Source organism: Hypoxylon fragiforme, assembly GCF_022984875.1.
Source record: "Hypoxylon fragiforme strain CBS 206.31 chromosome Unknown GGS25scaffold_1, whole genome shotgun sequence".
In the NCBI taxonomy this organism is placed as follows: Eukaryota; Fungi; Ascomycota; class Sordariomycetes; order Xylariales; family Hypoxylaceae; genus Hypoxylon; species Hypoxylon fragiforme.
This window is the reverse complement of record NW_026054756.1, coordinates 2,559,789-2,586,759: the sequence shown is the minus strand read 5'-3', so window position 1 is coordinate 2,586,759 and position 26,971 is coordinate 2,559,789. Positions and strand designations below refer to the sequence as shown.

General features: G+C 48.8%; 9 protein-coding genes across 9 annotated transcripts; 6 read left to right on the top strand and 3 right to left on the bottom strand.

Annotated features, from left to right (window-relative positions):
* The first annotated feature begins 113 nt into the window (after positions 1-113).
* GGS25DRAFT_39394 (HET-domain-containing protein) lies at positions 114-2,503 on the top strand. Its single transcript, XM_049258362.1, has 3 exons — positions 114-618; positions 699-1,818; positions 1,870-2,503. The coding sequence occupies exons 1-3, from the start codon at positions 490-492 to the stop codon at positions 2,436-2,438; spliced, it is 1,818 nt and encodes a 605-aa protein (XP_049121543.1). The 5' UTR covers positions 114-489; the 3' UTR covers positions 2,439-2,503.
* Positions 2,504-2,679: 176 nt separating this feature from the next.
* GGS25DRAFT_470732 (uncharacterized protein) lies at positions 2,680-7,404 on the bottom strand. Its single transcript, XM_049259275.1, has 14 exons — positions 6,228-7,404; positions 6,069-6,121; positions 5,531-5,994; positions 5,404-5,459; positions 5,233-5,335; positions 4,983-5,061; positions 4,701-4,918; positions 4,603-4,629; positions 4,111-4,495; positions 3,972-4,056; positions 3,838-3,896; positions 3,732-3,741; positions 3,232-3,647; positions 2,680-3,169 (listed from the first exon to the last, which is right to left on the bottom strand). The coding sequence occupies exons 1-13, from the start codon at positions 7,171-7,173 to the stop codon at positions 3,376-3,378; spliced, it is 2,757 nt and encodes a 918-aa protein (XP_049121542.1). The 5' UTR covers positions 7,174-7,404; the 3' UTR covers positions 2,680-3,169; positions 3,232-3,375.
* Positions 7,405-7,735: 331 nt separating this feature from the next.
* Positions 7,736-10,833, bottom strand: GGS25DRAFT_470713 (uncharacterized protein). Its single transcript, XM_049259274.1, has one exon. It carries the CDS (start codon positions 10,545-10,547, stop codon positions 8,181-8,183), a length of 2,367 nt encoding a protein of 788 aa, XP_049121541.1. The 5' UTR covers positions 10,548-10,833; the 3' UTR covers positions 7,736-8,180.
* Positions 10,834-13,108: 2,275 nt separating this feature from the next.
* GGS25DRAFT_38975 (uncharacterized protein) lies at positions 13,109-14,551 on the top strand. Its single transcript, XM_049258338.1, has 3 exons — positions 13,109-13,189; positions 13,371-14,078; positions 14,147-14,551. Exons 2-3 carry the CDS (start codon positions 13,594-13,596, stop codon positions 14,409-14,411), a joined length of 750 nt encoding a protein of 249 aa, XP_049121540.1. The 5' UTR covers positions 13,109-13,189; positions 13,371-13,593; the 3' UTR covers positions 14,412-14,551.
* On the top strand, positions 14,259-15,486 carry GGS25DRAFT_38951 (uncharacterized protein). Its single transcript, XM_049258336.1, has 3 exons — positions 14,259-14,823; positions 14,927-15,171; positions 15,250-15,486. The coding sequence occupies exons 1-3, from the start codon at positions 14,435-14,437 to the stop codon at positions 15,351-15,353; spliced, it is 738 nt and encodes a 245-aa protein (XP_049121539.1). The 5' UTR covers positions 14,259-14,434; the 3' UTR covers positions 15,354-15,486.
* A 2,429-nt stretch (positions 15,487-17,915) lies between these two features.
* On the top strand, positions 17,916-21,396 carry GGS25DRAFT_38929 (uncharacterized protein). Its single transcript, XM_049258333.1, has 2 exons — positions 17,916-18,641; positions 18,706-21,396. The coding sequence occupies exons 1-2, from the start codon at positions 18,188-18,190 to the stop codon at positions 21,189-21,191; spliced, it is 2,940 nt and encodes a 979-aa protein (XP_049121538.1). The 5' UTR covers positions 17,916-18,187; the 3' UTR covers positions 21,192-21,396.
* A 447-nt stretch (positions 21,397-21,843) lies between these two features.
* On the top strand, positions 21,844-22,948 carry GGS25DRAFT_527339 (catalase related protein; the record flags this gene model as incomplete). The annotated part of the gene is made up of 2 exons (XM_049265078.1): positions 21,844-21,940; positions 22,054-22,948. The coding sequence occupies 2 exons, from the start codon at positions 21,844-21,846 to the stop codon at positions 22,881-22,883; spliced, it is 927 nt and encodes a 308-aa protein (XP_049121537.1). The 3' UTR covers positions 22,884-22,948.
* A 184-nt stretch (positions 22,949-23,132) lies between these two features.
* GGS25DRAFT_38896 (uncharacterized protein) lies at positions 23,133-24,210 on the bottom strand. The gene is made up of 2 exons (XM_049258330.1): positions 23,868-24,210; positions 23,133-23,739 (listed from the first exon to the last, which is right to left on the bottom strand). Exons 1-2 carry the CDS (start codon positions 23,950-23,952, stop codon positions 23,369-23,371), a joined length of 456 nt encoding a protein of 151 aa, XP_049121536.1. The 5' UTR covers positions 23,953-24,210; the 3' UTR covers positions 23,133-23,368.
* A 1,760-nt stretch (positions 24,211-25,970) lies between these two features.
* GGS25DRAFT_470696 (uncharacterized protein) lies at positions 25,971-26,892 on the top strand. Its single transcript, XM_049259273.1, has 3 exons — positions 25,971-26,177; positions 26,327-26,450; positions 26,529-26,892. Exons 2-3 carry the CDS (start codon positions 26,391-26,393, stop codon positions 26,634-26,636), a joined length of 168 nt encoding a protein of 55 aa, XP_049121535.1. The 5' UTR covers positions 25,971-26,177; positions 26,327-26,390; the 3' UTR covers positions 26,637-26,892.
* Positions 26,893-26,971: the final 79 nt, after the last annotated feature.

Sequence of the window (26,971 nt, the reverse complement as noted above, 5' to 3'; positions counted from 1 at the left end):
GGTCAGTTGTATGGCCTTGGCTCATATACTTTTAGCTGCATGTCAAGCCGAAGTATACCATATAGTTAGTACGATATACATATCTAGTAGGTAAGTTCGTTCACGGTTTCGCACTCATCTAATTAGATTCAACTTTCTTCATTTCAACAACTTTCTTCAATTCCATCATTGATATTGATTTTCTTCAATAAACTTCACTCTATTATATACCTCTAGTACCAACGGTAATTAGAATCGGCATTGAAAGGATGAATGTTAGATAATGCATATATATCATCCTATCAGCCTGGATGTGGATACTGAGTGCCAGATATGTACCTCCTTATAGGCTCATCAGGAAGAACCATTGCAGTCAGCCAGCTGGTGCTTCTCTTCAATGTTTCTAGGTTACTTACTTTTTGTTTTTCCATCTCTTCATCGTCGGTGTTGATCTAGACTCATATATACATAACCAAGCTGGCCTAGTACTATGTACATAGGTAGGTAAGGATGCGACTTTTAAATACTTCCTCCTTACTTCTTCACACCTTTACCAGTGCTGAGAAACCCAAGTATGCTATCCTTTCTCATACTTGGGACGAAGACGAATTCTTGTTCGAAGACATACATAATTACCAGGTATTAGACAAAGCACTCCCGCTTCATTCTTCTAAGTATATGCCATATGCTCCGCTCCGCTCACTTCTTCTGGGTCCTAGAAATCTAAGGAGTTGCGCAAGAAAGGACTTGAGAAGGTTAAGCGTAGCTGTCACCAGGCCGCTATAGATGGATATGAGTACATTTGGATCGATACCTGTTGTATAGACAAGAGCAGCAGCGCAGAGCTTTCTGAATCTATCAACTCCATGTTCAAGTGGTATGAACTTGCTGGCGTCTGCTACGCATTCCTACAAGATGTTCAAGAACTGTCCGACCTACGTTCAAGTAAATGGTTTACCAGAGGTTGGACGTTACAAGAACTCATTGCTCCAGATGACGTCCGCTTCTACAACAAAAATTGGGAATTTCTTGGTGATCGCTTTGGACTTGCTGCTGAAATTTCGAGTCAGACTGGGATCGATTTAGATGTCCTCACACGCGGCCACCTTCTCAACGGAGGGCCCTGGGAAACGCACATGCTCAAGAAGAACGAATTCTGCACGACGTGTGGTTGCCAAGTTGAATCTCTCCATACCATACTTCGACGCTTTTGCGTCGCTCAAAAGATGGTCTGGGCTTCCGAAAGGGTTACTACCCGAGAAGAAGACGTGGCGTACTGTCTCCTAGGACTATTTGGAATTAACATGACATTGATATACGGGGAAGGCTTGGAGGCCTTTCGTCGACTTCAAGAGGAAATTATAAAGCGCTCATATGACCAATCCATTCTAGCATGGTGTGATCACATCAGCCTCCGTAACGAGCATAGTACATTCCTAGCTCATCACCCCCAAGATTTTCAGCTGGTTTATGCGCAGTTCAAACCACCGTTATACAATATACAACGAACTCGCACATCTGTACTGAAAGCAGTCAATTCAGAAGCAGAAAGGATCGAAATAACAGCGAGCAGATTGGCCTTGACAATAGTCCTCTGTCCTCTTCCTTCCCATACCGATGCCAACAGACTTTGGGCGGCAGCAAACTTGCATGCTGCAATTCTAGACTGCGTCGTTGGTACCGACCTAAAGTCTAGACCTGCGATAATATTGGAAAAATTATCTTACAACGGAACATTGTTTCGTCGACGCGGAGTAGGACTTGTCTACAAGATTGAACCTCCCGGTCGCTTGATTTGCATCGCTAATGGAGGGTTTGGGAGTGTTCCACTTGATGGAGGTAAGAAGAGCTATTAATCTCACATGATTCCTCTCAGCTCACTTCTCCCAGTTTCCATAGACTTAAAACAAGCCCAGAAGATGAATATAAACATTGTGGAAGATCTACTCGACCCGGGCCCCCTTGACATAAATATGTTCTTACATGCACGCTCACGAATTATACAATTCTGTCAGCCCGAGACCGAAAGCTCACAATACAGCATTGTGGACTCGATTCCGCAATGGATTGACCGCGAGGCGTATACGCTACCGCCGGCTTCGAGATATATCGTTGCTTTTGAAAGCGAATCCTCGGCCTTCTTCGCAATCTGGGGCCAGAAGTCTGACCAAATTGGCGTACACCACGCGTTGGTATCTCTATCAGAAGTGGTTTCCCTGCTCCAGGGACCTTCTTACTACCATGATATTCACAATTGCACAGCCGTGGATGTGATGAACTATCTCAGAAGCATGGATCCCCAGCTACGAGCCGAATATATCTACAAGTTCATGAGTACACGTCCTACGGCAATCATTCGACTAAGCTCGGGCCGACCTATACTTGATGCAACTTTCCAGGCCAGATGCGTGACTTTCCTGGACTCGACAGTTATTGAGATCGAAGTAAAAATTACCTAAGTCGAAAGCTCAAGGGGGCGAGTATAGCTAGTACAGTGCATAACTTGTCTATTTAAATACTAGAATCAAGTGTCAGGAAACAATTTTGTCGTTGTGCGGAGAACTGCAAACGTGCGTGCGAGATGACCCCCTTTTTGGGGTGAGTGAAATTTCTATTGATAGGTACCTCCTACCTACCTAGGTAGGTACATAATACACCTCCACATTCACTCATCCCTACCTTTCATCATCACCATCACCATCTTCTTCTTCTTCTTCTTCTTCTTCTTCTTCGGCAACATCAAGATCCTCCCAAATACTCTCCATCGCCCTCCTCACCGCCGCCACCCCCTTTGCCACCCGCGCCCGGAACTCCGGGTCGCTCTCGCTCTCCAACGCCACGTTCTCGTTCCGCACCAAGTCCAGCGTCGCCCGGATGTGCTGCAGGTGCGCTTGCACGACCCTCTGGATGTTTCGTTGTAGTTTTGTCGCGAGGGTGTTGAAATCTTTGCGGAATTCTTTGAGGAGGTCCGGGAAGAGGGTTTCCCGACGCACGGCGCGCCCGATGTGCGCTTTGCGCCGGGCGTCGCTGCCGGTGCCTATGGGGAGGGGGTTGGTATGGGGCTTTTCTTTTCTATATAAAAAGAGAAAAAAACTTACCAGATTCGTAGATACTGGCTCGGTACGCGTCCTCCATCGCCTTCCCGATGAAAGAGGTACGTATGTTGGAGAGAGCGTCTGTTCCGAGCGTGCTATGGAAGTTGTTAGCTCAAACAGAATACTCAGTGTTCCCTGTGTACCTAGGTATGCTCACTCGAGGTCTTTCTTAAATGCTTCGTAGAGCGCCTCGATATCCACGACTAGGAGGCGCTTGCGAGACGACAGGGTTTCGTTGAGCGTCGTGGCCCAGTCGGAGGAGGAGTCTGGTAGTTCTGGTAACTCTTCGTCTGCGATGCTGTTAGTCGACGAGCTCTTTGACATATTCCCCCCCCCCCCTTTTTTTTTTCTTGCGCCCTATACGCATACCTAAAAACTCCAAGCAATCATTCATCACGTCGGTGATGTGATCCGTCAACTTCTCATTCTCGCGTTTAAGATACACTCGGAAGATTCGCCACGGAACGCGCAGGTCTGCGCTCATGGTTTGCACTATCTCTTCGTTCCAGTTGTGGTACCCGGCTGCTTTCGTGCAATATGTGCCGTACTTGCGGCAAAACGCGGAGTATGTCTCTTTAGGTATTCGTCAGTATGATTTGTTTTTTTTTTTTTTTTTTACGAAGATAACATTGAATCTCCTTGCCTAGGATGACTTACGGTGAGCCCACTAAGTAGGTAGAGAAGGAATAAGTTGTTAGCATAAGATGACCTTTGAGTAGATACCTGCCTAATAGGTATTATAGGGGTAAGAGGGGGTGCTTACACCATGCCACTCATGACAAGCATCTGCAGCAGCTGTGCTCCAGGCCACGATGCGATGCTCTATATATTGATAAGGGCTTTTAGTATACCTACACTAGCATGCATCCTAGGTATTTCATCTGACAATATACATACGATGCCTCTGATATATCCTATCGCGGAACTCCCGCTTGAACAAAGCTTCGACCTCGTTGACCTCGGCAGCGTTTCCGGTTAGTTCCTAGCATACCACGATTAGCGATACTGGGAAGACGCGGCCTGGAAGTTCTCATACACGCCTCAGCCTCCTCTCCAGCGCGTCGACCGCCTCCCGCATCGCCCGCTTCCGCTCCGCGCTCGTCGACCCGGACCCCGACTGCACCCAGAGCGCGACCTCGCCGAGCAGCGCGGGGATGTCGCCGCGCATGTAGTCCGTCGCCGCGCGGTACTGGCTCTCCGACACGATGCCCATGCAGTGCGCGCGCACCTGCGCGATCCCGCTCAGCTGGATGCGGGGCAGCGCTTTGGATAGGGCGGTGTGGCGGTACGCCCAGTATAGCGGGTTGCTGACGCAGAAGACGCTGAGGTTCCCGTGGGGAGGGGGGAGCTTGTCGTGGTATTGGGAGTGGAGGCGCCGCGAGACGTCGTCGTTGCGGAGGTTCATTATGTAGCGTTTTAGCCTGGGGAGGGGAGGGGTGGGTAAGTGTTAGAGGGCCAACGGGATGAGGAGGAGGAGGTGGAGAGAAAAGGGACGGCGTGGAGAGGTGCTGGGTAGGTCAGTACTTACTGGAACGACCAGTCATCCAAGCAGTCCCTGTGAGCAACTGTGATTAGCATAGCTTCTCATGGGGATAATGCAAAATGCCAACTTGAAGTCAAACGTACTCAGCCTTCCTCAGCCTACGGTTCAGTCGCACTTGTTCATCCTTTTCCTCCTCGGTCAATTCAATCTCGCCGTCCTCCTCAATCTCATCCAACTCGCATAACTCCTGCCTGATGTTGTCAACTTCTCGCGCGGCTGTGGCGACAGCGTCCATCATCTTTTGGATCGTGACTGCCTTTTGGCCTTTCCAGTCTTTCTTGGCTTCGTCGGGTTTTACGTCCTTGAAACTTGGGGTTAGCACGTTTATTGTCGAAGAGTTAGGTAGGTAGGTTAGCTTGGCTTACATCTGACTTGGTACAGATGATACCGACGTTGGTTAGCCTTGCGTTCATGGCTAATTCGAATATTTTCTTCACGCCCTCGCTGTAAATATTGTCAGCACCAGTACTACATCTTTACTATTTATACGCCCATGTTAGGTGGTCTCCAGACTAGGGTTCGAGAGACTTTCATCTTGGAATATGTAGGCACGTTTATGTGTCATTTGGAAGATAGGTAAGCAAGCCCCTGAAAGACGGAAATATGGGTACGCACTCAGTAGTTGCTCGTCCTTCGTTACAGACGGCGAATATCTCATCACATCTAAGGAGGTATCGTTCAGTTATATGGCGCCGAGCAGAGTTCAAATCCCGAAGACCTTTCATTGACAGCGTTAGTTTGTTCACCGGGTTCTAGTCCTAAATGAATGAACGCGTAACGACTTACCGGGAAGATCGACTAAGATGAGGCCCTTGCTGAGGATGTGGGCGTTTAGATGTACCCTGATAAGGTCAGCATTCATATCTCGGTCGCAAGAAACCGATATATCATTTATATAGAAAAGACTTCGTACTTGATCTTCTTAATATAAGGCCAGATGGGTGCCTGATCAGCCGAAGTGCCCTCAGAATCATCGTCGGAAGTGAGCCGCGTCAACGCAGCAGAGCATTCCGCAGGGGTAGACCAAACCTCGCGCCGGTTCATACTCAACGGCGCAGCTTCTCTCGCCCAAGCTTTCAACGTGCTCAGGACTCTGGGCTCCGGCGGAGTAAGAAGAACACTGGCATCCACTCGGTGCCGGCGAAACATGGCGCGAAACGAGTCTCGGGCGAGGTTGGCCTTCTCTTCGAAATCCTCCGTTTCCTGGCGGTCGCTGGGGTCTTGGTGCAGGTGGAAGTGGCGGTATGAGCGTACGTGCTCGGTTATCTGGTCGAAGAGCTCGTCCATGGTGAAGAGCTCGACTTCGGTGACGTAGTTGGGGCTGTCGTGGTAGTGGTACTCGGTCGCAACGCATGTGCACGCTGCCCCCTTGTTACTCTGTACAGCCAACGGGTCAGTTCATCTTGCACTTGCTTACAACTTTAATGGCCTTTTTTTTTTGTCTTTCTTACAGCCCGAGCTAGATCGCGACGATCTAATAGTGAGTTGAGGAGACTACTTTTGCCTGATTAAGAAGGACATCAGCATATATTCGACAGGCACCCCTTATCGCCATGTTGGGTACTTAGTAGCCACCCAGGTAGATACTACATAGGTATATATAAACCTACCGACACCCGAATCTCCCACAAACCCCACAGTACGGCTTGAGGGGCACTGGAACTGAGACAACCGCTCTGCCTGCTCAAAGAGCTGTCGCATGGTCGAGTCTACGCCATGATGTAAGCTGCTGCTGCCAAGCGTCTTGGCTAACAAGGACATATACGCCCTTGTTGTAGATAATGCGTTCTGGAAGGCCGACTCGTAGAACCTATCGTTTGGAGGCTCCTCGCTCTCAACCGTGTAAGTCTCTATGTTACTGCGGGAACTGCGCCGTCTCCGCCCCAGCGCCGTAGACTCTGACGTCCGTGGGGGGGTTAGTTCTACGGCTGGAGTTGAACGACTGCTCACGCCGCCGTTGTCTATCGAAATGTCCCGTATAGCATGGCGCAGCGAGGTTAAGTTCAGGCTTGGCTCTGGAGTGAATAGCTGTAGTTCCTGCATACGGTCGCCTAAGGTACTCATGTTATCATCACTACTAGGACTTGCCGGACCGGTACTCTTGGCTCTCTCCTGGCTTTTAGTGGGGTTATCGTTGGGAGGAGGCGTGAAGGAGAGTGAAGGCGGGACGGTGCGTGAAGTGAGATTCCTCACAGCCTCCGAGAATATACTTTCGGAGCGACGCTCAATTGAGGGTCGGATGTCTTCAGCGTTGGATGGGCCAGCAGCTGTCATGGTGAATGGCTCGTGCTGCTGGCCACCCGACTGACTCTCAGATGGTGAGGATACGTTGGACAAGCGTGCACCCCCGGATGGGGTGGCAGTAGTCGAGTTGAAAAAAGAGCTTATGGCATTGGCTGATATTGCACGTCGCTCGCTTGTTGCCTGGGGTGTGGCTGGCACGGAAAAGGAAAGACTACTACACGATGGAGTTCGTATACCACCAGATAAGGTAGATGAAGTCGACCAACTGCTGTCGGAGTCAGGCTCAGCCGACGTTGCTGCATCACCCGCCATTGTTAAGTAGGTTGATGCACCCGAATATAAATCAGTGTAATTATTTTGATAGATTATAATCTTTCTGACGGAGATAGTTCCACGGAATGAGTCGGTAAGGTTTATAGCTTATAGAGAATGCCTCGTAGGCAATAATATTAATGCGAACCGCTGCGGTCAACTGAGCATTCACAGCCTCATCGATCACCGTGAAACACAGGGGTTATTCAGAAAGGATGAGCGGCACTCTTTGCAGATGCTGTATACTCCAATCACATATACTAATACCCCTGTCTTGGGTAGGAGTATTCTCAAGGCCGCATAAACCGTGTACCAACAGTCCTCGTCTTCTCTTGGCTAAGCCGTATAGGGAATGCGAATGCCACCATATTGGAGCCACGCAAACCCCAAATCAGAAGTAATGTGCCATAATTAAGACAATTATACGATATATCACCTCCTCCTACTCTATTTTCCAGAAAGATTCCTTGGGTAGGTATTAATGAATTCATAAAGACGACTTCTCACACTGCTGGCTAACAGGATACGGAGATTATTTAGGTACTAAGACACATCTATTAGTCTTGAATCCAGAGCAACTGAGTACATACCTACCTACCTAGTAGTGGTCCTAGTAGTGGTAAAGATTGTTCAAGTCGACCTATTTAACAAACTTCAGTAAGCCAAATAATATACCTGCCGAACGCTACGACTCCTATCCTCGCTACCCCGATGTCCCTCCAACAGATGGGCATCTAGTATTACCGAGAGCCCACTACACAGAGCAGCGCCAACTTATTCATGGCTTGCAAATCAACTCCGAAAAGCAAGAAAATTCGGTGTTGCATTACATGAGATAGTTAATCATTCCCCATACCTAGTAGTTTACCGCTCTGCCTACCTAAACTAAGCCCCCAGTACTTGTTGACCCTCATACACGATGGACATAGGCGATGCCCGAAACAGACAAACAACGTCTCTGACATATACCATGTCATGCCGTACCGTGCCGTGCTATGTTGTTACATCTAACCAAAATCATCCTTGGCCTCACCTGTATCCTGTTTTTCCTTTCCCTCTTCCGAAGCGTCCAGTTGCGCTTTCAGCGGTGCCGTCTCTAAGCTTGCGCCTGCAGTACCCCCCGGTAACCCCATTGTGCTGATACGTCGCCCCCTGACATCAAGAGCCTCACTCTCCTCGTCGATAGCTTCGTCTTGATCATCTGAGGCCATGTCATCCTCGTCCTCGCCTGCTTCGAGGTTGTGGTTAAGCTTATTACCAATACTAAGCATCAATATACTAGCATAGCTGAATTTATCAATGCCGTAGCCGCTCGGGAGTTCTGAGTACATTTTGCGAGCTTCGTTGAGGCAGCGCTGCGCTTGAATGTATTTGGCTTGTTCTAGCCATGCTTCGGCGCCAAGTACACTCCATAGCGCCGACTTTCGACGTCTAGCACCCCAAAGAAGCGTTCCTAGGCCTTGCTTGGATGCATAGCAAACTGCGAGTCGCTCTTTAATCAAAGCATCTCCTACGGGGCCTAAAATCTTGCTTTCCAATAATCGTGTTCCCCACTTTGCCGCGTCGTCGATACTTGAACCACCGCGCAGGCGCAAGAGCTCCAAGCCGAGAGTAAGACACCGCATTGCGCCGTATGGCTCACTGCAGCGTGTAATGTACGAGTAGAATGCCGAGTCAAACGCAGTATCTACCATTTCTACCCTGGATTTGGCTGACAGATTTTGAGGCATGAGAAGGAGACTAATGGCGGCCATCTCGTTCGCCCCAGCATGATATCTCCAAGCCTTGTCATTATTGAAATCGCCCCGGAGGATCTCATATGTTGAATGAGCCAGTTTCCAATCTCGCAACATAAAAGCATAGTCCGCTAGTTTCCTCATGATAGCCTCGGGAGTGTCCTGGCGATAGAATCCAAGAGAATCATAGTTACTCCCAGAGCTCTGTCCCGACAACGACGGTCTGGAACTGCTGCCAAAGCCCCAGCGTTTAAATTGACCAACGAAGCGGCCAGCTAATCCTCTTCTTCGAGAGGCTACCTGGTCGTTCCACAGCGATACGTGCCGCTCCATTGTCGGTATTATTGACTGTGTCACCATCTCGCGGATGAAGGTACGTATAGCAGTCGCATCTGATTCGAATATGTATCTAGTGGGATCCTCGAAGTCTTCTTGGTCCTCGCTTCTTTGAATATCAACCAGCTCTTCCGAAGCCGACATCCAGTCGCTCCGTGGAAGGGGGATGCTGTCGTCGTCGGTAGCGACACTTTGTGTTCCCCTGATACGGAGTAAGTGGCAGTGGAGACCGAAATTTCGCTTCATCTGGTCAAAGAGCGACATGGACCTTGTGATATCGTCTCTCTCTTCCTCGTGTACCAAGACGTAGTATCTTAGAAACTCGCCATTAACCCAGTTGGGTAGTCGTTTGTCACCAGTGCTAGACTCGTTATATAGTTGCCGAAGGGTGTCGATTGGAGTCTGGTTCCGGGAACTGATAGCGACAACGCAGGCAGCTGGATGGGCGAATGTCTCGTGCGGTGTCAATGGTAAGCCCGAGAGTAGTCTACGTAAATACAAGGCATAATACGGTGATGGGGCATCGAGGTCGAGACCATGATTAGTAGGACTCTGCGGCAAAGTAAAGAAAGACTGTTCGGCGTAGCTTAGATGACGGTCCACAACGGCCTCAACGTCCGACAGGGCAATTCCTCGTCCTGACTGGGCACTCCCTAATCCAGATTCGGTGGGGGTTTCCAAGACACCATGTGTTCCTGGGAACTGAGGGGCCTTCAAGGCAGCTGTTAATGGTTCTGGATGTACAATTCCCGCCCCCAGCCGTGTAAAATGTATCGAGTAATCCTCATACGTTCGACTAGAACCGTTGCTATCTCGTATTATGACTTTGCCTTGGACCCGCTCCCCGAAAGGCCGAAGCAGCTCCCACAAACCGCGTTCAAAGCCCTTCTCCTTCAGTAAGATGTCGGTGTCTTGGGATGTGTAGACGGCAACATGTGGTACAAAAGCGCCGAGGATGAGGCGAAGGGGATCGCCGGGGTTTTCGGCAGCGGGGGAGACGAGAGACAGAGCATTATTGGTACGGGTGCCAAAGACGGAAGCGGTTGCTACTCGCGAGGCTGGGCGGCCGATGGGCGACTGGGAGCGAGAGCCAGGAGGGGACAAGGTAGAAGCGTAGAGGGAGGCAGCGGAGGGGTGAGAACGGCGGTAGGGAAGGGCGGCGTCGGGTTGGAAGAGTGGTAAAGTTGAAACATGGTTAAGAGTGTGGCGGGACTTCTGAATCTTCAAGCTCGAAGCGGCGGCTATGGGGGATGCAGGGAGCGATCCACCCCCAAACGGTGAATCATGGTCGGAAGGTTGCATCAAGTTGGACCTCGTGCGTGTTGAAGGGTTGTTTTGTCCCTTGGGGCGACTTGACTGTGAAGTGTCGCATCTGTATGTAGAGGAATGTGTTGTAATAGTAGATAGCAGAGAAATGTAGAGGGACTAGAAGTTTGTATGCATGTAGTAGTACATAGTATAGGTAGGTAGGTAGGTATGGTGTGTACCTAGGTTAGGTAGGTTAGGTACATGTAGGTTAGGGTAGTGTAGTTATGTAACCTAAGTTATTAGTATGAACCTTGAACGCGACTACTAGGTAACTAACTACTAGGTACTAGTTAATATGTACTATAATTACATACATGTGGATCGGCTTGCAGGAGTTCCGCTCTTATCATTGGTTATGCTACATACAATACACTGCATTGTTACATATGTAGGTTAGACACATATGCCCTCAAGCTCCATCATAAGGCACACCTGAATATGGTATCCCAACTCCTGTCGCCCAGTTATATTTGTCATACCACCTAGAACAACCTCTGTTAATAATTATCCTTTCCATACCGAATACTTCAAGACCATAAATTAAGTACTTACGCTGCCGCAACCAAAAGTTGGTAGTTCATAATGTTCACCACAGCTTTCCGAGGTCTATACTTAGCCAGTGCTAAAGCGTTGGTGGGTAAGCTTCGCCATCTGGTTGGATTTATCAAGCCTTCTATAATAATATTAAACACATGCTGTAGTTAGCAAGTATAACAGGACATAGTATGTAGAAAGATCAGCGGGAACTTACCCATCTTGATGGCATCCCCCCCATCACGCCAGGTGTAATACCTAGTTCTAGAGTGGTATGTCGTAAGTATATATCCTGCATAGTAGTAATAATCAACGTTGAACATTTGGGGCCTTTGGACTTACAAAGTTCCTATGAGCTGGATGGCCATATTGGTTTCTACCGACACCGCGCCTGGGACCTCGCTTCCGCTTGCCGGGAACACGTCACCGGGCCCAGCTGACAATTTGAATATAGGGGGACATAATACTATTACATTCACCTCACTGATTACTAGTCCTTCATGGGCCGGATTTGAACACATAATCAGCCTTTTCTCCGTAGCAAGCATTCTGTTCCAGTTAAAAAACATCATGCTATAAGAAGTAAATAGTTAGCGCTTTCCTAGGTACATTGGCAATATCTTGATGCCGACCGAAGGACTGAAGGTCTACTTACCCCCATTGAGGACCAGGTGGCAAGTTTCTCTCCGCAAGTTGACTGTTGATCCATTCACTGGCAGGCTTATGAGGTTCTGTCGGGTCTGGGTCGGTCGGCTTTACCCAACCCCATGAATCATCTGCTCCCTCCTTTTCACAATATAGGGCATTCCACCTGCCATCGCGAGTCTTATTGTTCTCAAACCCATACTGTATGTCACTCATGACCTATAAAGAGACAGTAAGCAATGATCTTAATCTCGAGGCCAGAAGACCTCGAGAATGGTCAGCCTTAGCGGAAGCGCTCACCTTGTATACACGATTAAATATCTTTTCTGAGACTTGATATGGTCCTCCCGTAGTTTTTATCTCAATTCCCATTAATCCTTTCATAAGATGTTAGCTCCGGTAGGTGTCATGTGGGTAATAATCTACCTAGATAGGTATATATTCAACGAAAGCTTACCCAGCATCGTTTCTTGTCTAGTTTGCCATTGCCACGACTTCCATTGACCCCTTGCAGTACTGGACCTTCCTGGCTTGGTCTCCCGGGTAGCATCCAGAAATTTCATAGTCTTGTCGACTATCTTTAGAATAGTCAGTTGAAGCCTTGCAATTCAACGCATATGAGGAGCATGTATACCAATTTGGCAGCTTCCCAACTTTCCTCAATCTTCTCGACATGTCCTAAGCAGCCAGCCTTCTCTGCTGTTTCCGGGAAGTACCGGAAGCCCCTAAAGAAGAACTTGTCGACACGGCTCTCTGCTTCAACGATCGCAGTGATAGCGAACAAAGCGGCTATGGTCATAAAAATCCGGAAGCAAATCATTTTCGAGATATTCACCAGGTACTCGAGTACCTAGGATAGGTTGGTAAGTAGGTAGGTAGGTAGGTAGGGGAATCGCTGTAGGTAAGGCGGTGTTAACAAGGACAGCGCAAAGCAAAGGGAAGACTTTAGATTATATTAGATTATAAAACAGCTCATGACTCGTACAAAAAGGGAGAGTATAGATATAAGTCAATGTCTTGACCCTTTTTTCCTTTTCTCTTTCTAAAAAAAAAAAGGAAAGTGCCTAGATTAGGGGTTGTGGTTATTAATAGTCGTGAAAAGCTACGTAGGTAGGGACTTTTTTTCACCATCTTCTATGTTACCAGGTAGGTAGATATTAATATATTGTTACCCACCTAGTTCTTAAGAAAAGGTTCACAGAAGGAAAATGAAGGATCCTCTAATGTGCACTTAAAAAGAATGTTCAGTTCCTTCAGTACCTAGGTAGGTAAGCTTAACTACTAAGTGAGGCGTAGCAATATGTTAATCAACCTATGCCCATGCCATTATCCCAGCTGTATCTCACTTTACCTGCTTCTCTATGTGTTTCTAGTATCAGTCTTAACTGTCTATTCTAAGAATATATCAGCTATCGTAAAATAGAATTGTACGTACTAAATAGATACCTGGGTAACATGTATATCAACCAGTTCTTAAGACTGACCCTTTTGCCTACCCTTCACAAGCAACCTTTGCCTATCTACCTATGTGCCTACATAGTATTTACGAATTCAATCTAAGATAACACGGATTGCACGCTATGATGGCAATCCTGTGGATTTTCCTGCTCTTGCTTAGTCTCACTAATGGTCAATTAGTAGACGATGAAGAAGATTGCGTTTGCCCATGTCTATGCGAGCCAGAGGCAGCTTCGACATTTCCTCCAGAGATGACGTCGGCAGTTCCTACATTAATAACCCCAAGTCCGGGTGTCTTAGTTCCTGTATTAGTGTTAACTGCTACAGAAGGCAAGCATGCCATACACCTATATGTGACTGGGAAAGGATCTAACCACCGCAATTAGGAACACCACCACCACTCATGACTTTAACTCCAGAACAAGATACAAAGAAGAAGGACATTAAAACTCCTACCAAGATTGATGGTACTCTCTTTTTCCCCTCTGGGTTTTTCTGGGTTCCTATGATAAAACCCCAGTTTCCTAATATTTTTCCTCCTATCCCTTTGGATGCTACTCCACCAAATATAATACCAAATATTCCAAAGGTGACAGATCCAAAGGAGACAAAGCCAAAGGAGACAGGCCCAAGGGAGACAGGCCCAAAGGAGACGAATCCTAAGGAGACTAATCCGAAGGAGACCAAACCTCCAGAGACGAAAAAGCCCTCAGATGTCGCGGACAACACTAAGGGGCCACCTCTGACAAAAACACCAACGCAAATCACATCAACGCCGACAAAGAATGATTGTACCGAGTTAGAAACTCCCACAGCTACTGTCTTTAAATCGTGGAGCCCAATAAGAACCGGCGGCTGGAAGACCTTTTCTGAGACCCGACAGCAAAAGTAAGTCCGTTTTGATCATCGTGAATGCCGTTATATACTTGACAAGCCTCCAGCTAATTCAAAGTCAGAGTTGCAGCCGATTCGTGTACAGCGAAAGCCGTTACTGTATCAACTACTGTCCCTCCACCGAGTGTTACTCATTTTGACCTCCTATCGGGGTCTATTGAAACGATAACACTCCAAACTGACCTTTTTGGGGGGGTCGATGCGGCTTTCGCGATGTCGCGTAAGTACCTTAGCCAATCCCTACCCCTTTTAGTAAAAACTAGAAAGCCAAACACGCTTCACGCTTCATACTTCACCTCGTCACTGTTCGTTCCGGTAAACCGCTGACCGTTCATAACATAGTTGGAAGCATGTTTGCTACCATGACTGATGACACTAATGAAACGGCGAATGCGACGAAGACGACACCATCATCATCACATAGCACAAGCACAAGACGCTGGACCACCTCCACGGAGGAGAGGAAAAGCCAATCAACAACTAAGTCAACTAAGACCGAATCCAAGGCGACCAAAACTTCCACTTCCAGCACTAAAAAGCCTGAGCCTACTCACCCGGCAGGGATTACTTGCGACTTGAAGAAAGTGGGCGACGAGTCGTCGGAGTTTAAGCCAAGGGACTATGTGAAAGCTGCTTTCGAGGCCGGCGTGTACCAATATTGCCGCGGCGACTACGGGTGGCTGGTGAGGCCTGATGATAGGGGATCTGGAAGTAATTACTTCTGGTTCGATACCAAACAGTACGTACTACAACCCCACCCCCCTCTTTCATGCTCTCTTCTTCCTTTTCTCTCTATCGAAAGCCAGCGTTCTGAATATTCATTGACCAAATACTGCTTATAGTACCGACAAAGAAACTGGCAATCTTCCAGCATACTGCCTAGGATCAGCCAAGGGCGTGCTGGCCCAATGGTCCCCCAAAAGCCAGTCTCTGTGCTCGGGCGGGAGCGGCGTCTTCGGTTCAAACAGCAAGATCTGGCTGGAAGTTGTGCCATCAGATAATCAGAAGGGCTGTAAAGATCTGAAGGAATATAAGTTGCCGGCTGGCGATGACTGTGTGAAGAATTGGAATAGGATCTTAAACGAATGTGAGTTCTTCAAAATTCCGCCCCACAACAAACACGGTACGGTAGTAGTAGGTAACTAACAAGTTTCTGAACGAACAGGCATGAAATCGGGCGATCCTCCGCACGGAAACTCTGGATCGTGGAGAGAGAGTACCGACTCAGGCTGCTTTGATTGGAATATTTGGGGTCGTAAACTGACATAACCTAGGAAGCGGATGGATACGAAATCACTTACATAGTACCTGTTAACCGAGTTACCTAACTTACCTGGCATATTAAGTACGCAGTATGAATAAAAATATGATAGATATCTAACCTAGTAGATTACGGTGGCCCAATAAGACAGCTGTGCCAAAATGAAAATAATGATTGAGCTATTCCGAATTTAGTAGGCAGTCCCACCTTTTAAGAAAGAAAGGCATGTATATCGGTACTTTAGCTAGTTATACTGGATAATTGAATAGTATTTTCTTAAAAATGTCATATTTTTTACCCGTATGGTCATGTGACATGGCTATATAAGATTATGTAATAACTATTCCCACATGGATAGTTTTCTGAAACATATAGCTACATATATGCAACCGGTATCAATCAAAAGCTCATTTAATTACGGATTGAATGATGTAGGTTGCATACTGGTGCGATATCTGGTTGAAAGGTTATTCAGGTAGATATATCGTGTGTCATCACGTGATACCCCTTAGCGTGACCTCCAGGCGGCTCCAAGGGCTCCTAGCGTGGCTACAAGGGCTCTTACTATGGCTCTAGGGGTGATCACGTGCCGTCCGGCCTGCCACCTATTTAGTTGATTAACTTTGCAACCACGTATCGCCTCAATTCGAGACCTATATCAATCAATTCTTAATTGAATGCACTTTCAATTGGATTTGGTTGCATATATGTAGCTATATGTATCAGAAAATTATTCAACATAAGAGGCTAGACCTTTGATTAATACGAAATGTGGTAGGTATAGGTAAGGGATATGTGGCTAGGGTATATGTGGCTAGGGTATATGTGGCTAGGGTATATGTGGCTATGGTATATGTGGCTAGGGTATATGTGGCTAGGGTATATGTGGCTAAGAAGTGTGTGTAACAAGTAGGTAACTAGCTTAGTGCCTTTTACGCTTATTAATAAAAGTCACGTTTAAATCATAAATGCATCGTACATGCAAGTTATTAGGTATGTAGGAAAAAGGGATATAACCAGTACTTAGCTTACTATATAAAGTAGTATGGTAGCTTAAGTACTTTTTATGCAAGCTGTACACGTATATAACAGTATTTACTTATCCATAAGCCTCTCTAAGTACAATCCACTCTTTTCACGTACTCGTAGCACTGTTCTTAATTTCTAAATTCGGAATAGTCAATCTTAATTTTTGATTTTGGCACAGATGTCTTATTGGGCTACCATAAGATTTCAGTCTTTCATCTCAAATCTCAAGAATTTGAACTCAATAAGTTGATTGTGAATAATACAAGCAAACGCAAGATTGCATACATAGGGACCTGTAAGTGCTGATAGTAGCATGCTTTTATGCATAAATAGCTTTACATGCTGTTAAGCATAAATCACTTTACATACTTTTAAGCATAACTTGCTTCATATGCTTTTAAGCATATATAACCTTCCCTGTGAATAGCTTCAGTTTATAAGTAGGTTGGACCTTCAGCCCGCATGGACTATGTAAGAACCTTGAAAAGCATCGGTGACTAGGTATTGCATAACAAGGCAGATCTAGTAAATCACTCACCGAACACTCTGTACTACCAAATAGGTAAGGCCTCTTACATCTTTCATCAGGTGAAGACAGTAGAAAAATGAGACGTTACATGTACCACGATGAAGGCAAAAGCGACTTTTATTTATAGTCGGTTTTGCCTTATTATTATTCAACCGGACCTTTGCTAGGGTTGAGTGGGATTCGGCAGTTGAGGAATCAATCTTAACATTTGGTTAAGATCATCGATCTCGTGGGATCCTGAAGAATGATGAATCTAGGTAATAACCTTGAACGAATCCTTCCAACCTACATACACAGCAAGTACATATGTACTAAGATGGGTTAGTGAGACTGGGACTGCATTTATACCTACCGCACAACGTTGTGTGATATCTTGTTGTTGGTAGTATGCTACCATCCGCCCTGGTGGTGGCACGACAAAGTTGCAGATGGTCGGACTGAATGGAATCTCAAAGTGTAAAATCAATATAGCCATACATACCTGGGGTACCTTACCTAGGGTAATTACTGTACGTAAAATTGCGTGTGGCACATGTATTTTGCCAAGGCGGCTGAACAATGCAGGAGGATAAATTGACAATACTCCTGCGGCTGGACTCGTGTTTACATCTGCAGTGCTACCACGCTTGAATCTTGGTTTGTTCTTACGCGAAGGAATAAACGAGACCAATGCCTCTAGGTATGTAATGAAAAAGGAAAAGAACAGAAAAAGAAAGTGATGAAAAAGAAGCAATGACATGTCTTGGCGGTATCGGCAGCACGCAGGCCCCTATTTAGATACCGATTATCTCCTTAGCTTAGGATTATGTGTGCAGGATCGGGAATGAATGAATCAAGTTGCGAATGCCAAATATAAAGGTTGCCTACATGTAAGCAGGTGGCAACTGGCAAGGAGAAATAGTCGTAGGGATCTAAAAGGAGAAGAAAACACACTTGAAAATGCCGGACCCGCTGTCGTAAGCTGCATTCTCTTAATCAATTTATTCGTTCTCCTGGCCACTTGATGCAGCAACGCCAATATGTGGAGAACCTTGTAAGGAACATGCAGCTCAGCTTCAGCCAATATGATTAAGAGAATAGAAAATTTAGCCATACCAATAGATCTCAAATCTATTCTAATCCAACCTTGGATCTTACGTACCCCCTGTGGAAATGGAAAAAATCTCCTCATAGGGGAGAGGAGGATCCTACAACTTTCTGTTGTTATAAATATGGGTCATACTACGGAGGCAACCCGAGTCTAAGACGATGATCGTGTAAGCCTTCGCTATCAAGGGATCGACAATGAGGTTGAATAGGGTACTAGGCGGCATCGCCGCCAGTTTACTAGTGAGTGGAGTACCGGCAGCCAAAATACCGAGTCGACAGGATAGTCCTTCTTCGGTGACCGCCATTCCTACAGAGATACCCGCTCCCGCTCCTACAGACTCGCCTACACTAGCTCCCTCGGTTCCCCCTGTATCCTCAGAGATGCCAATCTCTCCTGTGCCTACCGAAGACCCTCAGCCCCCCGAGCCCACCAAAGAGCCAGAGCCACCGCAGACTACGGAAACACCAGCGCCGCCAGAGCCTAGCAAGACACCTCAACCACCAGAAACCAGCGAAGACCCTGAGCCCCCGGCCTCTTCAACTACGCCAACACCTCCGGCTCCGGTTGAAACATGTAGCAGCCACCTACTTGTCGATGACTTCTCTAAGTGGGATGAGGGGATTAACTCCCTAGAGGGGGCCACGAGCGGTAAGGATTCATCTAATCCTTCACATATTCCCTTGAATAATATGAATGCTGAACCAGGAAACAGATGATCAGACTATGACAGCTCTCACTACCGAAGGCGGTCTACTTACGTTTACACCGGGGGCTATAGAGACAAGCTATATATACGAACAGTTTAATTGCTTGGACTCGGTCTCGCTTGGATACGATTCCTTGTCGTTCAACATCAAGGGGCCCGAGGCCGCCTCTGTCTCTATCGAATTGCAAACTGCAAGCGACTGCTCTGCTACGGAGTACCAAAGCTACTACTATACAGTTGATGGACTTAGTGGATCTCTACAGACCATTAACATCCCACTTAATAGCTGGCCTGACGCTAACCCGAAGGCCATTGTGGGCATCCTATGGTACGGGTTCTCGGCCGGTTTGACGGGCTCTGACACCGAGTGGAAATTGGACAATGTGCAATTCCTTTGCGCGGATGTCGCTCCCCCGGAAGATCCACCTACCCCCGAACCTACCGCGGAGCCTACTACTACGGAGCCTACTCCGGAACCCACGCCAGAGCCTACCGACCCTGCCGAACCTACTACCGAGCCTACCGGCCCGATTACTGTCACTACCACGGTCTATGTAACACCAACCACAACAACCACAGGACACTGGGGTCCCCCAACTACTACCACGAAAAGTCCGACTCCCACGGAGGATCCACCCTGGTGGGATGACCCCTGGGGCGACGACCCTTGGGATAGATGGCCAGTTAATAGTGGTAATGCTAGATCGATTCAAGTCACTGCCACTACCATCACCAACACGCCGGCGACGAAAATTCCCGTAGCAGACCGTCGAATCCAGGCTCGACAAGATGGATCAGACTGCAGCCCCCTACTCATTGACGACTTCATCTCTCAGTCCCGCTTAACATTTCTGTATTACAACGCCTTGCTCAAGTCGTCCAGCGACGATGGTACCATGAAGTCTATCGTAGTCAAGAACAACAGGGCAACATTGACTCCTACAAACACAGACTCGTACTTCTACTCCCAATTAGGCTGCATCGACGCCAAAGCATACGGAGGCATTTCTCTCCGCATCTCCGCACCAGCTGACTCAACATTCGACATCCAGCTGTCATCGACTAAGGGGCAGTGCGGCACCGAGCAGACGACAGATGTCCTTCTAACAACAAAACAACTTGGCTGGACATTCAACGGAAAGGAACAGCTCTATTCCATCCCGTTCAAGAAGTTCGAAGGTGTAGATTGGTCCAAGTTCGAGACGGTATACATCGCCAACCTGAAGAAACCTATCACGCTCGGGCCGATGGGCATGTACTGTGGGGAGACTGTTGTCGAGTACACTCCGCCCGCGGTGGTCGAGCCATCTGGTCCGACTGAAACTGTGGCGGCGCCACCGAGCGAGGCTACCAACCTAGTAATCGACCAATTCGCCAACAGCGAGACAAATGCCCTGAAGCAATGGCACGGAGCTGACGAGGGCATGACGGTGACGTTCAAGAAGAACAAGATGACGATCCAGACCAACGATTCCGACCTGATGTGGGTTACGCAGGTCGCGGAGACCTGCAAGGACCTGTCCGAGTTTGACGGGTCGTACCTCCACGTCGCCTACACGGGCAGCAACCTGTTCACCATCTCCATGCAGCAGCACAACGCCGAGTGCAATAACGACATATACCCGTACCCGGAGACCTGGGACTCGCTCGAGGCCTCTCGATACGCCACCGAGTCCGACATCTACATCCCGCTGGGCCACTTCAACGTGAACCGGTCGCGGACGATCGGGTTCGCGTTCAAGGGCTTCTACACGACCGAGGCGACGGTGTTCTCCAAGATCGAGATCGTCAGCAAGATCCCCAACGACGTCGAGATCCCCGAGAAGCTGCCCTCGGGCACCTTTGTCTTCTCGTGCAAGCGGCCCAACTCCTTCGCCTTCGCCATCGACGACGGCGACCCCGTCTTCGCCGAGCAGGTGATGAAGACGATCGACGACGCGGGCATCACGGTGACTTTCTTCACCGTCGGCGCGCCGCTGCGCGACCCCACCACCAACCTCAGCGCCATCTACAACGCCATGGCCGCCAAGGGCCACCAGATCGCGCTGCACAGTTACACGCACCCGCCGCTCGAGGGGCTCCCCGACGAGGCGTCGATCGACTGGGAGTACAGCAACGACCTCGCCGCCGTAGCGGAGACGTTCAACGGTCTGCAGCCAAAGTACTTCCGCCCGCCGTTCGGGACCGAGGGGGCGCGGATGCGGCAGCGGCTGGCGGCGCTGGTCGAGGAGCCGTACATCGTGCAGTGGAGCGTGGACGTGGAGGACTGGCTGTGGGCGGAGTCGGAGACGCCGGAGAAGCAGCTGGAGGCGTTCAAGCGCGACGTCGCGGCCGGCGGCGACATCGTCGTCATGCACTACCTCTACAACAGCACCGTCAGCTACCTCGAGGAGTTCATCCAGATCGCCAAGGACACGGGCAAGCAGTTGATGAGGGTGGACCAGTGCATGATGGATCCGAATGCGCCGCCGTTGCCGGGCGAGGAAGCGTGAGAACGGGGGTGTGGAGGAATGCATAGGTAGGTACAAGCAACAAGCATTGGGTAGCCTGCCTACCTAGGTACCTACCTAAGGTACATAGGTGATTAGTATTACTGTTCTCTAGTAAAAAGTGTCCATATTTTATGTAAATGCGTTTATGTTATGTATATCCAATGGCTTTGCTACCATTGGAGGGTCTGCATATACTGATTTTACGAGCCCCTGATTCGTCTCTTGGCATGTCGTGAGTGAGTAATCGCCCTGGTAGATCTAGGCCTCGCAAAGGAGGTCGTCACGATGGAATCCACTCTTGGCGCCACGATGATCGAGGGGAGAGGTAACGGAATGATCAGAAATGCAATAGCATTGGTTGGATCGTGAAGCCATGGGAAATACGACGCTTTAGGTACCTAGGTAGAGTACCGTTAGGGATTTTTGGTATGTAAGAACGCGGATAGGAGAGGTTCAGCCCCTATCGATATTATGTAGTCAGATCAGACATCCTTCAAAGAGATGGCGCCATCCATAGGAGATATAAGAATTGGAGAATCTGTTAGTGTAGCCGCGTCTTTTCCAGCGCAGCAATTTCCTTCTATGATGATCTAAAAATCTTAGAGGCTGAGAATAATATTCAAAGAGACTTTGACAACGGACTCTCGAAGCTATGCCTCTCCCTTCCGATGCAAAGGTCGTCGAGACCAGCAGTGCCATCGTCAGCACATTGCACGATATTTTCGGACCACATCCCGGATTTCGACCTGGTACCACTTACTCCCTCCCCCTACCTACCTGCCTACCTACCTACCTACCTACCTACCTAATCAACCCCCCGCCCCCCCAAAGACTCCGTGGCACGCTAACTCAACCTTCACAGCCCACGCAAAAGGCATCCTCCTCAACGGCACCTTCACCCCCACCGCCGCCGCCGCCGCCCTCTCCAAAGCCCCCCACTTCAACCTTCCCTCCACCCCCATCCTCGCGCGCTTCTCCAGCTCCACCGGGATCCCCGAGCTCCCCGACACCGACCCGAACGGCAACCCGCGGGGCTTCGCCATCCGCTTCCTTCTCGCCTCAACGCCCCGCCGCGTGCACACGGACATAATCACGCACTCCGTCGACGGGTTCCCCGGCTCCACGGGCCAGGACGCGCTGGAGTTCTTCGCCGCGCTGCGCGACGGCTTGGTCGGCGCGTACCTGGGCACGCACCCCAAGGCGCTGGCGTTCGTGCGGGCGCCGAAGCCGACGCCGGTGAGTTTCGGGCGGGAGCGGTACTTCGGCGTCAACGCGTTCAGGTTCGTCGCGGCGGACGGGGGCGAGACGTATGTGCGGTACCGGGTTGTTCCCGAGGCCGGGGAGGAGTATCTCGACGAGGCGGCGCTGAGGGGGAAGAGCGCGGGGTTCCTGTACGAGGGGGTGCCGGCGCTGCTGAGAGAGGGGCCGATTGTGTTTAAGCTGACGGCGCAGGTGGCGGAGGAGGGGGACGTGACGGGGGATAATACGGTGAAGTGGCCGGAGGAACGCCGGGTCGTGGAGCTTGGTGCGATTAAGTTGGAGTCTGTTGGTGAGGACCAGGCTACGCAGCAGAAGAGGGTGATTTTCGATCCGATCCCTAGGGTGGAAGGGGTGGAGCCGTCGGATGACCCGCTGCTGGAGGTGCGAGCGGGTATCTACCTCCTGAGCGGGCGGGAGAGACGCGCTGCGTAAATAGGGGGGGGGACTTGGGTACCTAGGCAGGTATCTACCTATGAATGAGCTTAGTATATAGAAACAGAGTTATTTTCCAAGACTCCCAAGCACGCAGATATACTCCTGGTTTTTCTATTTCATTTTGAGAATCACCAAACGTCAAAGGAACCGACAGTTGATAATCGCCCCTATTTTATTTTATTTCTTTTATCAAACGATATTTTTCACCCCCACTACATCACATTTCGATGAAAGGAAAAGCCAAAGGGAAATAAAATAGTAAATAAATTATAGGAGAAACTACTCGACTCAGCCCACAAAAGCTTTCCTCTTATTTGCGTTTACAATCTCATCGCATTTTCAATCTTCATCTTTCGCATAATTTCCCCCCAATACTCTTATCCCATAGAAAGACAACCCGCCTAGCAATCTAGCCCTGACCCATCTTGATTATACCAATCTCTCCTAGATAGGTTGGTACCTAGTAGTACATGCTTTCTCGTCTAGTACGAGTAAATCCCATCGTCCCCACCATCCAACTTCCCCTCCTCCTCGAGCTTCCTCAACACTTTAACAGCTCTCTCAGCCACCACCTTCGCCTTCTCGGCACTCGGCGCCGCCGCCCCGCCAGCCGAGACGTCAGGCTTCAGGATCGGGATGTGCTTGCCGGCGGCGGCGATCTCCTTGTGCGCGGCGGTGATCCAGGCGTTGTCGTAGGTGATGCCGACGACGATGGCCTTGGGCGCGCCGATCGACAGGTTGCCCGTGCCGACGTTGGTGCCGCCCGGGGCCGAGGCGGAGGTCGGGACCTCGCCCTTGAGGAGCAGGGGGATCTCGATGAGGCCGGTTTGCGGGGAGGTCACGAAGTAGACGACTAAATGGGAAGAAAAGGGTTGGGAGTTAGTCATTGGGGATGCAGACGGTGTTTAAGGGGAGGCAGACAGGTAGGTAGGTAAGTAGAGAAAATGGGGGGTGGGGGGGTAGGGGGAAAGGGGTGTTTACCTTCAAAGTCAGGCTGCACCGCCTCCGTGAAGGCCTTACCGGCCTCCTCAGACTGGCCGCAGAGAATCAGTGGAATAGCCGACATGTTTTCTGCGTTTGGTGATAGTGTGATTGTTAAGCGAACTTTTATATTGAAGTGAGGGCTGTAAGTTGATTTTGATTTGGATGTTTTCGTTTGGATGAAAGAAGACAGGCTCTAAAATCGGAGATCTACATCTCTTTATGTATTCCTCGGCGAGCTGCGAAGCACTGACACTACCGCAGTCATTCGGGGTTGAGAACCTGATTCATCGTGACATCCTGAGTGCCTAGGGTATCACGTACATGAAACCATACGCGACGTGTTCAGGTCTCTCCACCCAACACTACACTCGATATTCGCGTGTTCACAAGCTGACCGCCAGTCAACCTCCTTCACGGCGTACTCTCCCAAGTCCTCACATACCTGTAAGGCAACCAGTCAGCCTCCCCTGAGATTAGGCGAACAGCTAGGCAACAGCCTTTGACTCGGATGACGTCCACAGCCTAGCTGTCCTCGTCCACAGTGCCACGGTAACGGTTTCTCGTGTGTGGTCCAGCTTGTCATGCGCCAACAGCGTCGGGTGGTTCGGTGCGACGGTTGCTCGGGCGTCGCATGGGGTAAACTAGAAGAAGAAAAAGGAAAGAAAGAAAGAAACCAGAACAAAATCATGAATCAACCGACGTGTTGCCATCGATATCCCATCCCAATCACGATCGAGCGTCTAGCCGCTATTCCGGGCCGTGCCACGCGAGGAAAGGCAGCGCACGAGAGGGGGGGCTCTCCGTCGTTCCGACGTGGTGAAATAGATCGAGGGCCGACTTACGCGTCCTGCAGCCTCTTCCGTGCGTCCGTCCAGTCCACATGTGGAACGTCCGTGTTTAAAAAGAAGCACAGAAGAAAAAGGAATGTTCGGGGGGCGGTAGGACGATGACGGAGTTAGACCTATCGCACTGTTTCCCTTCTGCGTCGTTACACCGACCGAATGCTTCATCTGGGGTTCGCGTGCTGCTACGAAGAAGGTTCGCAGCAATGCAATGTGGTGTAGCCTTCCAGCAGTTTCGTAAGGCTGCGAGTCATACTGGAGCTAGGTACCGTTACGCAAGACGTCTTCGAGACCCCTTTATATACCGTTTATGTAGTCGTCCAACCCGGATGCCTAGGTGGGTGTCTAGGTGAGCATGGTAACGGAAGGATTCCGTGTTTTGTGAACTGCCACGCAACTCATCATCTGATACCCACAGGATGCTACACCTACATACCTACCTAGTAAGATAAAGTCTATGGTATCGAAGGTAGTATCAAACGTGTCCTTGCAGACGTTAGACTCTTCGGGACCATGTTCCTTATCTAAATGTTTGCCGTTCCTGCTCAAAGTTGACTTTGACAGGTATTCTGTTGTCCCCGTTATTTTTAAATAACCGTTTTATAATTTTTGCCGTTAACATATCATGAACTGATGAACCTTTAGGCGTTTGGTATCTGTTCAGTAGGTCATAGGTGGATTTATATATTCGTCTTATTTACAATCAAATCTTTCAGCGAGCTCCTTCTCTACCCCAAACATCCTTTCCACAGCTTCATCGATCAACCCTCGGGTAGATTCGCTGTAACTCTTGTCTTCGCGCAACTCGATAAATCGACGCACCCAGAAGCCCCACCGCTCGAGACTGAACCCTCTCGACCCAGTGAATAATACTCATGTAGAGTAAGGGTTAATATGCCTAGCCTCTGGCTTTTCTAAATAGTCCACGAACTTATTAATTAATGACTCCCGCGTCAATTGCCGCCCACTTTGTATAGCCCACTCACATGCAGCGCGAAGGCGGGTTTCTTCATCAGGTTAATCCTCCTCGTTGGGATCCCCTTCTATGTCTTCCCGCATTTGGCAGACAGCGAACATAGCGAGAAATTTAATGTCAAGATCGCTATACAGCTTAGCCAGGTACGAATTGAAATTTAGCCACTCTTCGTTCGTAAACTCGGAGTCACCTGCATAAGGACAGCCGGGAACAGTTTCTATAAGAACATTCTGCCCATAATGTCTGTATGGTATACAGCCAGAGATACGATTGAACACATACCAGGTGCTGCTATGGAAAGCCTCATATGGACCCTCTTTCCCAGGAGCGAGCTTGATTAAGCCGTCCACAAGTAGTTGTGTCTTTTGTTCAACGTTGGGTTCCGGTGAGGAATTAATGACCGACTCAAACAATTCGAGAATATCCCAATGATTTTCACTGAGTAAATAAGGTTCTTCTTCGTCCTTGAAACTTGACCTGCTACATGATCTGCCATGGTCAATGACTTGAATATTCAAGGTAGTTAGGAGGTAGGCAGGTAAATTAGATAGTAAGGGGATATAAAAAAAAGAATAAGGTGAAAAAGGAGAAGGAGGAGAACCTTTATGACTTGATATAGCAATCAAATTATTACCTACCTAGGTAGGTATACTACTACCAGACATACCTAGTTATGTAGTATCGATATTGAATTAACCGCCGATGCTCGCGCTTAGAGACATCCCTCACTTCACTTCGCACGCGACGACCATGAATAGCATACTTTTAGGCCTGACTCAGAAGCGGTTCTTCGTGCTAATAGCGCGGCGTTTACTCTACCAAGCACGATGACTATCTTACCTACTGGGTATATTGGCTATCAGCATGAAATATCACAAGAATCAAGCGACCATGCCTTGCTACACGGCGTTCTTGCTTTTCACTGTTTCGTTTTTTTTTTGTTCTTAATCACGTGCCTGCGTAGAGGACCATCCTCATGCATGCTGGCCATGCTCGCGCTCGCTCATAATCAAGTTTTGCCATCATTATTGCGTCGAAAATTCGTTGCCCTTGAGTACCTAGTGATATCGGGTAGACACCATATATGAGAGGATAGGAGGCTAGAAGTAGAAAAACTAAGCACTCAGATGCGAAATTCTTGCCAACGCCAAAAATTGTGTGTCGCTATATAGGGGAGTTTCAGTAATAGGGGGTTGATGTAACCGTGCGAAGACGTACAGTGTGTTCTGTAATTCTTACCGTATGTGCTTATGAAGTATTATCCATTCTAATTATTCATTCTA